Below are 14,992 nucleotides of genomic sequence, written 5' to 3' on the forward strand. Positions count from 1 at the left end.
GGGGCCCTGAGGCCAGACTTAGGGCCCATAGGATCTGGGTGAAATATGAGCTAGGCATAATAGGCCCCTGTGGTTTGGTGCCAGCCATGTGAGCAGACCCTACAGTCATACACCAGGTGAGCAAGCTCGTCCGCCCCCGCCCCCAGCCCAGAAGAACCCCTGTGCTCCTCCTCACCCGGGCTCAGACCCTGCCGGGGAGTCCCGGCTGGAAGGCGGTGTGAGGGTTAGGGCTTTGGAGCCGCTGGGCTCGGCTTCTCACCCCCACTCTGGCTGACGCTTCTGGCTGTGTGACCAAGTCACTTCACCTTTCTGAGCACCCATTTCCTCATCTGAAACGAGAGAATACTAATCTCTACTTTGCAGGTGTCAGCAGGAGCAAGGTGCAGAAAGTATGTAGCTCACAGTTAATACCCGGGAATGGAAGAAATTATTACTGTTATAGTTTTTATTAGGAGAAAGTGAAAGTGAATCCTAGTCTTGGGTAAAACCAGGGCAGCGGTGGCCCATGGGTGTTGGGCCTGTGGCTGGGGGATTTGGGAGGAGGTGGGGCATGGGGAGATCCCAAGAACATGCTTGAAGAGGGCATGTATGAGAAGGCTGGCTGGCTGGAGAGAACAGGGCTTTGGCAGGCTCTCTGGGTCTCCTCCAGGCCCCCTCGGTGCCACCCCCCAGCTCCCTGTACCCCCCTCCCCCCCCGGGGCTGGGTCCTGAGGTTGGTGCAGGCTAAGTGGGGGAGGAGGGAGGATTGTTTATTTTGATAACATTAGGGCATATTCCCCCACTGGCAGCTGCTATTTTGAGAGCCCCAGAGAGCAGGGGCTATGGTTAAATTAGGTAATGTTGCTCCAGCAGGAATGTGTGAAGCCGTGGGGCCGAGGCCGCAGTGACAGGACAGTGGGTTTGCTTCATATAAAATTAACTGCAACTTGGAGAAGAGCTGCTCAGGTCACTTTATAAGGCGATGGAAGGGGGAGGCCGCTGGGGGAGTGGAGGTGATGGCCCAGGGCCTCGTCGGGGGGAGCCTGGGCCCCTGCCCAGAGCCCTGGCTGGCCCAGCAGGGGCTGGTGATGTGGCGGAGGGGCAGGGCTGCTGTGTCCTCAGCTCTGTGCCTCTGGCTCGAGGCGGGTGGGGCCCGGGGTGGCGTGATGCTTGGGTAGGATGGATCCGCAGACTTGGCCCCAAATACTGCTTCTGTGTCCTTCTAGACTTCTGTGCTTGGGCAAGTCACTCAACCTCAGTGAACCTCAGTATTATCAGTGGTGAAAATGGTTCCAACCCCCTGGGGATGTTTCTTAAGGATTAAAGCTCCAGAAGAAAAAGCAGAGCTAACTTTTATTATAACCTATGCAGGGTGGTGTTCTGACTCCAAGGATGGTCCATGCACCAGACGCTGGGGCCTCACCCAGACCTCCTGAATCGCCCGGGTGTGCTAGCAGTACCCCCAAGAGATCCCCTAGGAGACACATAATAAAGGTGGTCTCATTTTATCTTGAAAACCACCCTTGTGATGTGGGGATTACTGTCATCTGTTGTGAACACTGAGGCGTGGAGAGATGCCCAGCATAGAAGCTCCATCCGTGTTCATTCTCTTTCCCAATTCTGCCCTTTCTGCCCCTCTTTTGGGCAGGGCTAGGGCTGGGGAGAAGTATGTCAAAGTTCCTGGCAGGACTGGAGAAAATCAAGAGTATCTCCTGCCCTCTCTCTCTTTCTCTCGCTGACAAATAGATAAAACTTAAAAAAAAAAAAATAGAGTATCTCCTGCCTTTGAGATTTAATCAGACTTTCTTTTTTTTTTTTTAAGATTTATTTATTTATTTGAAAGAGAGAGAGAAAGAGAGAGCACAAGCAGGGCAAGAGGGAGAAGCAGGCTCCCCCACCGAGCGGGGAGCTCGATGCGGGGGTGGATCCCAGGACCCTGGGATCGTGACCTGAGCCGAAGGCAGACGCCCAACCGACTGAGCTACCCAGGCGCCCCTTAATCAGACTTCCTTATCTCCATGCGCCATTGGGCTTGGCACAGCTAGACAGAGGTCATTCCAAAGTCATTCCATACTTCCCATCCTTGGAGAAAGATAGGGGCAGGAAAGAGGTTCTCTACGATGTGCCCTGGGATACAGACAGTGGTCACTGCCCGACAGGTCAGGGGATCAGAGCAGGGGCTGCCCAGGATCACCCTGTGCATCACGGGTACATTTGAGACTGAGGTTATCTAGCAGCAAATATTTTGAGGAACACTTACTGTGTACCCAGCCCTGGGGAAGTATCCTAAATTTCCCCCCCATTCTGCAGACTCTTTATTATCCGGAAATAAAAATGTTCCTACTTATTACCACATGCCACACACTTGCATTATCTCTTTCATCTATTAAATTCCACTTCCTGTTTCTTCCTCTTCTATAAAATGGGGATCGTAATAATCATACCTAGCTTATGGGGTTGTTATGAAGATAATATCTGTCAAGTGCCTGGGACATAGTATTTGTTAAATACATATAATAAGTACAAATAATCTCCCAACAAAGCAGGTACTATTACTGCCTTCCATTTTACAGATGTGCAAATGGAGGTCCAGAGTAAGAAGGGGACTCGCCTGTTGGGATCACAGAACATGAGGGCAGAGCCATAAGAAATTGAGTCCGTAGACTTCTAAGCGACTAGTATAATTCAACTCATTTTGGCAAATGTTTATTATCCACTAGTTGCTGCTCAGCATTGGGACATCTCTAAAAGTTAAAATAGATATAAAAGGTGGGAAAACCCATCCTGGTGTTTGTCCCCAAGGAGCTTTGATTCCAGCAGGAGAGTAGAGACATTTACTCAAGTGGCTATAATTAAGACCAAATCCCTAGTCCTGTAAAAGGTATAAATTAAGTCCTGGGGGTGGGGGGATGTGTTGGGGAGAAAGATGTCTTTGGGGGGGGGTCCCAGAAGACTTCAGAGTGGAGGTGGTGATTTAGCCAGGCCTTGAAGGACGGATGAGTAGATCAGATTGGGAGGCATAGGAACAGCATTCTAGGAGGAGGGAACAGCCTTCATGAAGGCCTAGAGGCAAGAAATGTGCCCTGTGAGAGGGAGTGACATTCAGGGGCCAGGGGCTGCATGGGGTCTGCAGTGATGAGGCCGGGAAGGCCAAGTCCAGCTTTCTTGTCATTGAAGATTTCCAGTTTTCTCGAAAATTGGCTCCTCAACCAGTCGGGATTATTCCATCATCGTTTTGCCTTTTCCTCATGTCAAGAAATCAAAGATTTTGATAAATGGCCTGTCTGAGCTTCTGGTCAACGTGTGGTAACAGGCGGAGCTGACAGAATTCAGGCCAAAAGCAAGAGACTTGATGTCCTGATTAACTGGGCAGCCTTATCGCCCACACATGTACAATTTCCGTGAGTCTTTTCCAGCATTGACAATGACCCTGGGTGGGGAACACAGTGGAAGGGCCAGGCTGGGTTCTGATTTCCCCTCTGTGGCTTACCAACTGTGTGGCCTTCGGCAAGCCTCAGTTTCCTCCTTTGTAGAGTGGAGACAGCTCCCTCTAGGCTTGCTTTGAAGGATTGGTGATGGTGTAATCTGCACTGCCCAGTATGATGGCTCTAGCCACATGTGACTGTTTAGTAAATCTAAGATTTAACTAAATAAAATAAAATTTAAGTTTACAATAAAAAATTTCTTTTCTCCATTGCCTCAGCCACATTTCAAGTGCTCAGTAGCCACAGGCGGCTAGTGGCTACCTCATGGGACAGGGTAAACAGAACATTTCCATCACTGCACAGAGTTCTACTGGGTGGCCCTACACACTCAGCAAGGGTGGCTGTTGTCATTGTTACTGGTTCCCCGTCCCAGTTTGGAGACCCCCAGTTTGGAGACCCCTGAGCCTTGACGGAGGTGGACAAGATTTTCCCTCTGTGCCTTCCCCACTTTCTCCTCAGCCCCCGGGGAGCTCTCCCTCCCCTGACTCCACCCATGTTAAAAAAAGGCTCCCTTTCCCCCTTAATTTCCCACCCACTCCCCTCAGCTGTCTCTGCAGATCTGCCCATTCAGCTGCTGGCATCTGGAATCTCCACGTCCAGTCTCCGAGATTCCCAGGGCCCATTCTGAGGGCAGGGAGGTGAGGGAGGAGGCCTCCCCTGGCAGTCCCCTGCTCCCAGCTGAGGTGCCTGGGCCCCTCTCGGCAGGATGAAGATGATGGTTTGTTGTGACGGAGGCAGTGGGCAGCCTGCCCGCTCTAACACTCCCGTATCTGGGCGCCAAGCATGTTGTTTGCACTTGGCCGGGCCTCAGGGTCTGGCCCTGTGCCCTCGAGGGCGGCCTAATTTGGCACCCCTGGTTATGAAGGCTGATCGTGGGCCTCTGCCTGGTCAGGACAACCAGGAGCTCTTCCTGGGCCGGGTCCTGGGGATGAAGGGCATGTCTGGAGCTGGAGTGCAGGACAGATTCTCAGCTGTGACCGGGCCCCGGGCGCTGAGTGGGGACAAGGCCCGGGCCGGCATAGGCAGGATGGACACTCTTAGGGGCCAGGCAGGAGGTCACCCTGGGCGGTTTGAGTTGGTAGGGTCTACACGCGGCATTCACACCTGTCTGGGGAGGAGCATGGGGTCTGAGATGCCGAAGAAGCTCAGGGTCACCTCTGAGCATTATGTTCTGTTCTCCCCCTCCCTCATTAGCTGGGAGGTGGACAAACAGGCATCTGAGGCCCACGAGTGCTGAGGCCGTTGAGGCCCAGCAAGGAGGCATGACGCCTGACATCACACAGCCAGTCTGGAGAAGTCGGAACTCTGACTCGGACACTTTAGGAGCTTTTCCCCTTCCTGCCCCGCCCCATGGGAGCTCTGGGGACAGTAGCCCCTGGATATCTTGCTGGGAAAGACGGTTGGAATCCTGGCCCTGCCACTTTTTCTGTGACCTTGGGCCAGCCTCTCTGAGCCTCCTGGGCCTCATCCAGGGGCTGGGGATAATAATTATACCTCATTCTCGGGGCAGTTGTGAGGGTTAGGTCACTGGCCTCCTGGCTGTTTTCAGAACATTCTAAGGATACTCCTGCCCTGGGGCCTATAAGGCCGCTATTCCCTGTTCCCTGAGTGCCCTTCCACTGTGCCCTGGCTTCCGTCACATCGCCGTCCCCTTCCCTGACCGGCTCGTGTCAAATAGCAGGCCTCGCTGCGGCAGTCCCTGTCCGGCTCACCCTGCTGCATTTTTCTTCATAGCACTCTTGCCATTTGACAAATACTAGTTTATGGTCCCGTTGATTCGCAAGCCGAGTGTCACCTCCGTGAGGGCAGAAGGCGCATGTGGCGCATGATACCTGTGCACGTAACAGTCACTGGTTATCTTGCCTTCTCTTCCTGGTCCTTCTGATCGCCGCCATTTATCGGGCCCTGGCTCCGCGCCAGGCCCTGTGCTTGGCAACTCACCCTCAGCTCCGCGAATCTCACTGGGTGCCCGTCACAGCTTTGTCACTCGTCAGAGACGGGCGGCAGGAGGTGCTCGGTGACTTGCCCAAAGCTCACCAGCTGGAAGATGGCAGGGCCGGGCTTCCAGCCGGCTTAGTCCTGCCCCAAAGCTCCCTCTGCACCACTTCCTGTGTTGAGGTAATGAGATCAGAACTTTGACCCAGATTTGGAGTTCAGAATCTACACTTGACATGAGTGAATGGATCAGGTTTGTGGGTGGTTCTCAGTCTTTTGGGGGTGCCCCTTCCAGCCTTTTCTTCTCCTGCCCCAGAATGACAGGTACCCTTTGGCTGGGGAGCCCCAGGGGTCAACTGGACACCCCAGGGGTGGGGTGGGGACCCCAGGGTGGGCCCAGGTCCTGGGCTGTCCCTTCGCTGTCCGGAGGCAACTGGACAGGATGTTCCTGCGGGCGGCAGACATTCCTGGTCGGAGGTGGCAGGCCGTGGGAGATTTACCATTTCCGGTAACCCGAGTCCCTGAGAGATTGGAGTTCTCCCTGCCAAGGACGTGCACCCTTGGCTTGCCAACCCTTCCTGCCCTTTCCTCAGCCTTGGTCTGCCTGGGGCTTTTAGGACCTGCTGGAGGGACCAGCCGTAAGTCCCAGAGTTGAGATGGGGGTCTCAGGCCCTGATCAGCCCCTGAACAAAGACCGAGCCTAATGCCACCCTTCCGGAGCCCTCTTCTGTGGAGCCCCACACCCCAGCCTTGAGGAAGGAGGGGAAGGAGGTGACATGATGGAAGGAGAAGGGCCCTGTGTTAGGAGCCAGAGACCTGGGTCCTGGGTCTGCCTCTGCCATCAACTTGCTAGGATTTCTCTTCTTGGAGCCCCCCGCATCCTATCTGAGTACCCAGCACTATTCCAAGTACTCTGCATACACCAGCCATCTTATCCTTATAGCAACACTTGGGGGGCGGGGCAGGATCACTAAAATGAAGCTCAAAGGGGGAAAGTCACCCAATGGGCAGTGTCACAGAATGGGATTTGAACTCAGGCTCTTCAGCACTAGCTGGTCTTCCCTGATGTCCTTCCTTCCCGTCTCTGAGCTCTTTTTTGGCTTCCCCTTCTGACAAGTGAGGGCTTTGGGTTAGGTGATCCCTCCCATCCCTGGCAGCACGGGACCCAGGAATCTGTTGGAAGGCTTCCCAGGCAGGTTTCACTTGAGCCTTACCTCGCCTGGAGGGGGTGGGGGAAGCATTGCAGGAATTATTCTTCCCCAGGGGTTTCTGGAGAGCTCACTCTCTGGGCCTGTGAGCTCTTGGATGGGGACGTGGGGGTGGGAGGGGAGGAAAGGCAGGAAGTGACAGGTTGTCCTGTTAAATCTTCACAGCAGTCTTGTAAGGTGATCATTTTTATTCCTGTTTTATAGATTGGGAAACAGAGGCTCAGAGGGGTCAAGTGATTTGCCCAGGGCTACACAGCTCGGAAGTTGCCAGGCTAGGGCGTCCAGTTAGCTCCAAGTGGTGTGGAGTGGCGTGTGACCAACCCACATTTCCTAGGATAGCTTTGATTTATTAAGAAAAATAGTAGTCTTCCTGAAAACCATGAACATGCCCCAGGCTTTGAATACCTGTGCATCCAAACTACATCTCCCAGGCTGCCTCTGATACCTGGAAGCGGCCCAGGGATCCTTTGTTAAACTGTTTCTCCACATACGCCTCGGAAAATATGGCCAGGCGTAATTATAGGGATGCAAGAGTTCAGAGGAGTGAGAGCTGCGTGGGCTGGAATGAACTGGAAAGGGTTGGCACTGTGCTGGGAGCAGGACTGTGGGGCCAAGAGGGGCCTGGGGTGGAGCCAGGCAAGGCCAGGTTCGCAGGCTCCAAGAAAGCTCCTTGAAGGGCCTGCAACCCTGGCCATTTGCCAGGAACACCACGAGGCCTCTCTCGGGACCCCGTGCCCACTTGGCCCTGCCCATCCACCCCTCCCAAAGAGGGTCTCTGGGGCGCCCAGCCCCCGGGCAAGGCTTCTTCGGCCCACAGACCTTTGCTCCATCCCTCCCCCTCCCCCCCAAACTTCCCCAGGAACTGGGTAAAGGGCTGCAGGAATGAGGCCTGTGTCCTGGCCAGTAGGCGCAGCAGGGCCAGGGACCCTGGGATTTGAGTAGTTGACAGCCTAGGGACTGAGATGACCCCAGCCATTCTGCTCCCACCCCCCTCCTGCTGTGGGGCCCTTGGCCCTGAGGCCCCAGCAGCTGTCAGCAGGGAAGGGTGACAGAGGAGGGCCAGAGGTGACTCTTCAGCCCGTCCCTTCTCCTCCTGCTTGGACCAGGCCCAGAATTCTTACCAGCTGTTGTCAGCAGCTGCTGAGCTTTGTTCCAGAGCCACCACTGGGTACCCCCTCCCTCTCGAAGGACATCTTCCCACCGCCGTTCATAGCCACTGCCCCTGGGGAGGGGTTGGGGCTAATATGGGGGACATGGTCACATCCCTGAGTTCCTTTGATTCCACTAACAACACGAAGAAATAGGAATTAATGCCCCCGTTTTTATGGAAGAGAAAACAGATCCAGAGAGGCCAAGTGACTTGCTTGAAATCACACAGCTACTGAGTGGCTGAATCTAGACTCCTGGCTCCCGGCTCAGTGTCCACCCCACTGCCTTTCTTCAGAGTGTGTCGTGCAGGATGTTAGAGACTCTGAGGTTCCTGTCACCTTGGCCACTTAGTAGTTTTGGGACCCCGGGCAACCTTTTTTTTTTTTTAAGATTTATTTATTTAAGTAATCTCTACACCCAACACGGGGCTTGAACTCACAACCCTGAGACCCCAAGTTGCACACTCCAACGACGATGAGCCAGCCAGGCACTCTTCCAGGCAAACTCCTTAACCACTTGAAGTGGAACTCGCATGTTCTTGCTTATAGAATAAGAATAGGACCTACCTCTTGGGATTGTTGAGCAAATTACATGAGAGAATCAATGTTAAGTACTTAGCCGAAGTCCTGGAGTGTTCTAAGGACCCAAAATGAGATCTGGCAATGTTGTCCTCAGGGAGTATTAGCCACCTGGGCACCCAGCACAGTGACTGGCTCTACGGGGGTTACAGACACATTCCACAAATATTTATGTCGGGCAATAAATATTTATTCGGTACCTACTGTGTGCCAGGTGCAAGGAAAAGAGCAGTGACAAAATAAACAAAATCCCTGTGCCTGCTTACATTCTATCCCACGCGGTGGCTGGGGAGACACAGCTTCATCTTAACCACAGAAGCCGCCGAGCACTTGTACACACACTGCTGTGTTATCCCCGTTTTCAGATGAGAAAATGGGCTGACACCAGTGGTGGAGCAGAGCCCAGGACCCAGCTCTCCCGAGGGTCTTGGGCAGTGGCCCTGAGGGCTTCCTAGAGGAGGCGGCACTCGTGCTGTGTCCCTCAGGGCCTCAAGGCCTGGCCGGAGAGGTTGGGATGCAGCTACCACAGTCTGGGCAGCAACAATTTCAGGAAGGTCTTGCCTAGGTCAAGGCCTCTTGTTCCGCAGCGAAGAGACCCAGCCAGAGCTTTAAATACCCCATGCAGCCCAGAATAGCCCCCATTGTCTTGGCCTGCAGCTGGGGGACCATGGAGGATGCTGAGGGGAGGCTGATCCTGGAGCAGGAGGACGCCTTCCCTATATGGTAGGGCTGGTGTTTCTGGGAAGACTTTTCCATTTGGCTCCTGCAAGAGAGCCTGCCTGTGGGAAGGGTGGAGCACTGCCTGGTTCTGCGTGAGCAACGTGCTGGCTGGAGGAGGGGCTCCGTGGGTGGGGGACTCCCAGGGAGAGCTGTGGGCCTGAGTGAAGGTGCTCCTTTGTGCGCCAGGGATGTGCGTGCGTTGGCCCACTGGGTCGTCCACTCTGTGTAGGCCTAGCCATGTCCCCTGCCCGGGGCCTCCTGGCACTCTCTGGTGCTCTGGCTATTTTGGGCACTGGTTGTGTTCAGGTTTGGGGAGGGATGGGTAATCCTGCTCAGGGCCAAGGATGCTGGGGGCACACTCTGGACGGCCATCCCAGCCTCCTGGATCTTTGATGTCTGTAGCCTCTGCCCCTGACTTCAGGCTCAAGGGGTCATGGTCAGTGGACCCCTATGGGATGCCAGCCCCACTGGCAAGGGCAAAGAAGAGCGCCAGACCAACCTTGCCCTTGGGACATTCCCTGCTCTCGGTATCAGGAATAATTGTGCTTCCTCTAAGCAACGGGTTTATTTTGACCTCACTGGGACACGGAGTCCAGGGACTGGTCAGGTTTCCTTCCTCCCATTGGCCACTGGAAACCTCAGAGCCAAATGAATGGTTGCTTTCCCAGACCTCCAGAATTCAGCACACTCCAGACTGTCGGTCTGCTTTTGTGAGCTTCTCCTACGTATGTTTAGTTCATTCTCTCCTGCCGTTCCGGGTGCATCTTTGTAAGCTGCTTTGAGCTTTTCTGGAAGAGGGTGGCTGGAGAAGTATAATAGAAGTATAAATAGATGGTGATGATGGTGACCCCATGCTGGGCAGTCCCCTGCAGCCCCATCCTTAAGGCTTGATTCTCACTTTGTGATTCCCTCTGTGACAAGCCCCACCTTCTTTGCTGGTGGAAGTCATAGCCTAGAATTCTAGAAACCTAAGGTTTCAGGATGTCAGTGTCCCAAAATGTCAAAGCCAGAAGGAAGCTTTGGGATCATTTAAGTTGAGAGCTTTCAAACTTATTGAGCAGCGAAACCCTTATGCCAATCAAAATAATAGTACTTTGCTTAAATCCTGCAATATTTTGATAAATAACAGCACACACAGGACATTCACCATGTGCTAGAGCTATTTGTAGCATTTTACATCTTTACCTAATCCTTACAACAGTCCCATGAGTTAGATACTATTAATATGAACTATCATGCCCATTTTACAGATGAGGAACTGAGAGGTACAGAGGGGTAAAGTGACCTGCTCTCAGCTAACCAGGGGCTGCACCGGATGTATTATGCAGAAGATCATCATATAAAATGGAGAAGGGTGGATTTGTTTTCACTGAAGCAAGTATTTGGGAGAGGGGGTCTCTTATCGGTCCCCCCACCCCCTCAACCACTTTCTAAAGTGGCCCTCAAGGCTGCTGAGACCAGGCTGGAAAGCAGAGATCCTGGCCTACTTCATCATTTGACAGAGGGAACCTGAGGCCTGGAGAGGGGAAGGGGCATGCCCCAGACAGAGGGGTGAGCCAGAAGCCCTTTCACGGTCCCTCCTGGCCCACTTTGCCACATGGAAGAGCACCAGCAGCTGAACTTCCCCTTAGAACACTCAGCTCACCGTCTTTCGTGGGCGGAGAGACCCTCTGACCTTCTGCATGGTCCTAGGGGACCAGAAGTGACCAGGCACAGGGCCACCCTCTGTGTGTCCCCTCTGACAGGACTCCCCTCCTGAGAGGGCAGGCTGATGGCCAGGGAGGAAAGGGGCAGCTTCTGTCTGGCTTTTCTCAGACTCTGACAGTGTTTCTCCCTGAGGAGAGAACATAACCCTCCTGTCGCCCGGCCTGCATTTTCTCGGTCAGTCCTTTACTGCCTGGGGTCTTGGGGCTTTCTGTCTTCAAGAGCTCCCTTTTCAAAACCCCTGTGACGGCGGTGGGGTGGTGGTGGCGGCGGCGGTGGTCCGTATCTTACATCCAGAGCCTCACCGAAGGAGAGCTGGCTGGCAGCTAGCCGAGGGAAAGGGGTCGGTTTAGTGTGGGTGCTTCCAGTATGTGCTCTGTGGAACCCTAGTCCCTCCCATGAGGGTTCCAAGTTAAGCAAGTTTGGGAAGCAGTAAATAGTTGCCCCCTTCCCTCACCATGGCGCTCAGGACACTGAGGACTTAGGGAACCAGCTCAGCTTTGTATAACCAGCCTTTCCCAGATGTGTTTGTCTGCAGGAACCCCCCCCCCCCCGCGTGTCCAGAGTTCCTGTGCCTTGGAATGGACATTAGTCATGAGGACAGGGGACAGGGGCACTTCAAAAGGAAGGGGCCCTTCCTTTTATTTCCAGCTCTGTTGCCTCCCGCGCCCCACCCCCAGGCCTGTCTTCAGTCATGGGCTCGGCCCTGCTGGCCCCTTCCTCCCCCTCCGGGAAGCAGATGAGGAAAACCCTGGGGGCCAGGGGGAGCTGGCCTCCTTGGCCGCAAAGAGTGGCCGCTCCAGCCTGTTTTTTCCTGTTGCTGATACCCATGGGAGCAAGCAGAGTAGAGTCACCAAGGCCCGGAGGCCTGGCTGCTTGGGGCAAGGCCCTCAAGCTAGAGCCATGGCCCTGCTCGCCTCTGAGCCCCCACTCACTCCCTGGGATGCTAGTCTGGGCAGGGAGCAGGTCTCCGCTCAGTGACCAAGGGCAGCACCTTGTCCCATCAGAAATGGGCCCCCTGGCTAGAAAGCCTGAGGCGTCAGAGATGACAGGAGGAAGGTTCACGTAGTACAGAGTTCCTGGTTGGGAACCAGGGAGGGCTCTGGCTCCCAGTGTTGGCTCTTCCAGCTCTGTGACTCAGGGCAAGCCGTCTTTCTGGGACTCAGTCTCTTCATTTATAAACTCCGTCCATTCATTAACTTAAAAAGTGTTATCGAGCAGCTACTCTGTGCCAGGTAATTGGAGGTACTGGGGATATGGAAAAAGTCACTGCCTTTGTGGAGCTGATGTTCCAGTGGGGGTGACAGATGATAAACAGATAAATATGTAAACACGGGTAGAATGTAGGTGGTGAGGGCGCCTGGGTGGCTCAGTTGGTTAAGCGGCTGCCTTCAGCTCGGGTCATGATCCCAGAGTCCCAGGATCGAGTCCCGCATCGGGCTCCCTGCTCAGCAGGGAGTCTGCTTCTCCCTCTGACCCTCCCCCCTCTCATGTGCTCTCTCTCTCTCTCTGTCTCATTCTCTCTCTCAAATAAAATAAATAAAATCTTAAAAAAAAAAAGAATGGAGGTGGCGAGATGCTGTGAAGCAGGGCAAGGGAAGTGACAGAGAGCTGACTAATAGATTCTGGACCTGGGATGTGGTCTGCATCTCTGTAAAGGTGACATTTGAACAGAAACAAGAGGAAGAGGAGTGGGCACATCTGGGGGCAGTGTCCCAGGTAGAGGATGCAGCAAGTGCAAAGGCCGTGAGGTGGGAGAGAGTTAGGTGTGTTTGAAAACTATTGAGATAAGTGTGGCAGGGAATGGGGAGAGCACAGCAGGAGATGAGGTTGGAGAGGTATGTGTAGGTGCGTGTGTGTGTGTGTGTGTGCGCGTGTGTGTGTGTGTGTAAGCAGGTCACACAGGACCTGCTTACCCATGATAAAGGCATTTCTTCTCATCCTTTGGTGAATCAAGAGTAATGGAAAGGCCTAACCCAGTAGGTTCAGGAGGCGGTCCTTGTAAGTGGTGTCTTATTTCAACAAAAATTTGTGGACCCTTCCCTCCCCCATCCTCCCGTAAGCCTGGCACTGTGCTAGGGGCTTCATTCATGAAATCTGTGGGCATCTCTCTGGATGCCCAGGGAGAAATGGGCCGATGCAACAGGTTGCTGGGGCCTTGAAGGCCCACAGACACTCTAGCACTCCCAGGCAGCAGGGCCTCCTGGGTGCCAGAAAATCTGAGAACCACACCGGGCTGCAGGCAGGAGGCAGGCGCGTGAACACCGTGGGCGTTGTTGGCACCAGCCGTGCTTGGCAGATAATGTTCAAGCCCTGGGGACCTTCTTGCTGGGCGGCCCAGCCTGGAAGCCATTCCCACTTGCTCGCCTCCCCGCCGCACCGCCTTGGCGGTACCTGGCACTCGGGTGGGGCGGGGGCATTTCCCGGTGACTTCCTGCTGCTTCCCTCTAGGCTGGCAGGCGGCTCAGTCAATGCCAGGGGAGGCCCATTCTTGGGGTGTCTGTGGGGCAGGGACTCTGGGGGGACCGAGGGACTTGGGCTCTGTGACTAGCACCATGACACCAGCATAGTCAAGGGACACTGCTCTTTTTGTGGAAAAGGCCATTCAGGGCTGGTCCCTTGACCGTGCCGGGCACTTTCCCACCTCTGGGCCTAGGCCCGTGCCCTTCCTTCTGCCTGGTACACACACTGTGCCCCTTCTCCACCCTACTTAGGTGAGACCATCTTTCAGATCCAGCCGAAATGTCCTTTCCCCTGGGAAACCTTCCCCAAACTCCCACCTGCCTCAGTCAGTGAGGGGACCCTCCCCTGGGCCCTCCCAGCCCCCGGTCCTTCCTCTGTAGCGCCCTCTCTGCACTGTGTCCTCACTCGGTGTAATGGTGTGATTGCCTTAGGAACGCAGAGCTCTGTGAGCTCTGTGTCTCTTTACTTCCCAGTTTTATCCCCAGGCCCCAGCACATAGTAGGTGCTTGAGAAATAAAGGTCAAAGCGACTTGAATTGGACCTTATAGGGCAAGTTGGATTGATTATCCTTTTTTTTTTTTTTTTTTCCGGGGGAGGAAGCTGAGGCTGCCAAGCTAGGATAAGTGGCCAAGGCGGCCTGGAATCCGGGTTGTCCGAGCAGCATCTGCCCTCCGCCCCACTGGCCACGTCTCCAAGACTCATAACGTGCTCTTGCTTGGGCCGTGGTGGTGGCAGCCCCATTCGGGCGCAACCCCAGCTCCGTGCAGAGAAACCTTGAAGGCAGAGACCGTGTCAGGTCCACCTGGGAAAGGGCCAGGCAGCGTTCCCTGGCCACGCTTTGCAGAGCAGGTCCCCCCTCATTCCACTTGCCTCTCCCAGCAGCCCTGGGCTGAAGGCAAACCAGGCAGGGCGTTCTTGCACCTGTCTCACCCCCGAGGAGCCTGAGCGTGGAGGGAGTGTTGGCCGTTTCGGCGAGCGGGGTATCCAGGCCCCCTTTTCCCTTGAGACAAAGTGATGCGGCCTCCGTTTTAGTGATGGGGAACTGAGGCAGTGTGGCTCTTGCTGTGGTATCTCGAGCAAGTCCTTACTTTCTCTTTCTGAACCTCACTTTCTGCTTCCATCAGAAGGGCTAATTCCCACCTCGGGGCTGTTGGGCAGGTTCGCCGGCTCATTCATTCGTTCTGTCTGTGTCAGCAGATGTTAATTGAGCACCTGGTATGTGTCTTCTGTCTTGAAGATGCAGCAGTGATCAAAACAGAGGAGCATCCACCCTCCTGCTCCTTCCGTTCACATCAACACAGATAGCTGGTGTGGAGGCCTAGTGCGTTGAGTGGGTACTCACTGCAGTATGCGCTAAAAGGGAAGGGTGTCAAGGGGCTTGTCCAAGGCCACATGGTGAGTTTGGGGCAGAGCTGGGACAAGAGACCTCAGAGCTCCGTGCTCCCGTTCCCTTGTTCTCTGTTGAAGGCCCTGACCGGCCCTCCGCACCCTTCCGCGGCCCTGGCCGAAATGCAGGCTTTGCAGGTCCCGGGCCTTGGGGTCAGAAGCTGCTGTGCCCCCAAGCTAGCAGAGTACAGAAGAGGGGTCCCTGCTTTCACACTGGTTTCCCGCTGCCTTAGCTGTGTGACCTTAGGTAGGTGACTTCACCTCTCTGAGCTTCTTTTCTTATCTGTAAGCTGGGCATGGTGGGCGGTGGGGGAAGAGCCGGTATCTGCTTTACAGGGCTGTGTTTGCACGACATAAGCCCTGTGAAAACCTTATCTTGGCACCT

General features: G+C 54.6%; 1 protein-coding gene across 1 annotated transcript in view; it reads left to right on the forward strand.

Moving 5' to 3' along the window:
- Positions 1 to 14,992, forward strand: part of HSPG2 (heparan sulfate proteoglycan 2) — a 97,587-nt gene that overhangs the window by 11,686 nt on the left and 70,909 nt on the right. The window contains exons 2-5 of the mRNA XM_088022859.1: positions 4,010 to 4,102; positions 4,357 to 4,542; positions 5,716 to 5,723; positions 8,992 to 9,057. Of these exons, the coding sequence (XP_087878985.1) occupies positions 4,010 to 4,102; positions 4,357 to 4,542; positions 5,716 to 5,723; positions 8,992 to 9,057 (353 nt within the window). The remainder of the gene's footprint in view (positions 1 to 4,009; positions 4,103 to 4,356; positions 4,543 to 5,715; positions 5,724 to 8,991; positions 9,058 to 14,992) is intronic.

Source organism: Eumetopias jubatus, unplaced genomic scaffold, assembly GCF_037043125.1.
Source record: "Eumetopias jubatus isolate StellerSeaLion01/CBP00866 unplaced genomic scaffold, mEumJub1_p1.0 scaffold_4, whole genome shotgun sequence".
NCBI lineage: Eukaryota > Metazoa > Chordata > Mammalia > Carnivora > Otariidae > Eumetopias > Eumetopias jubatus.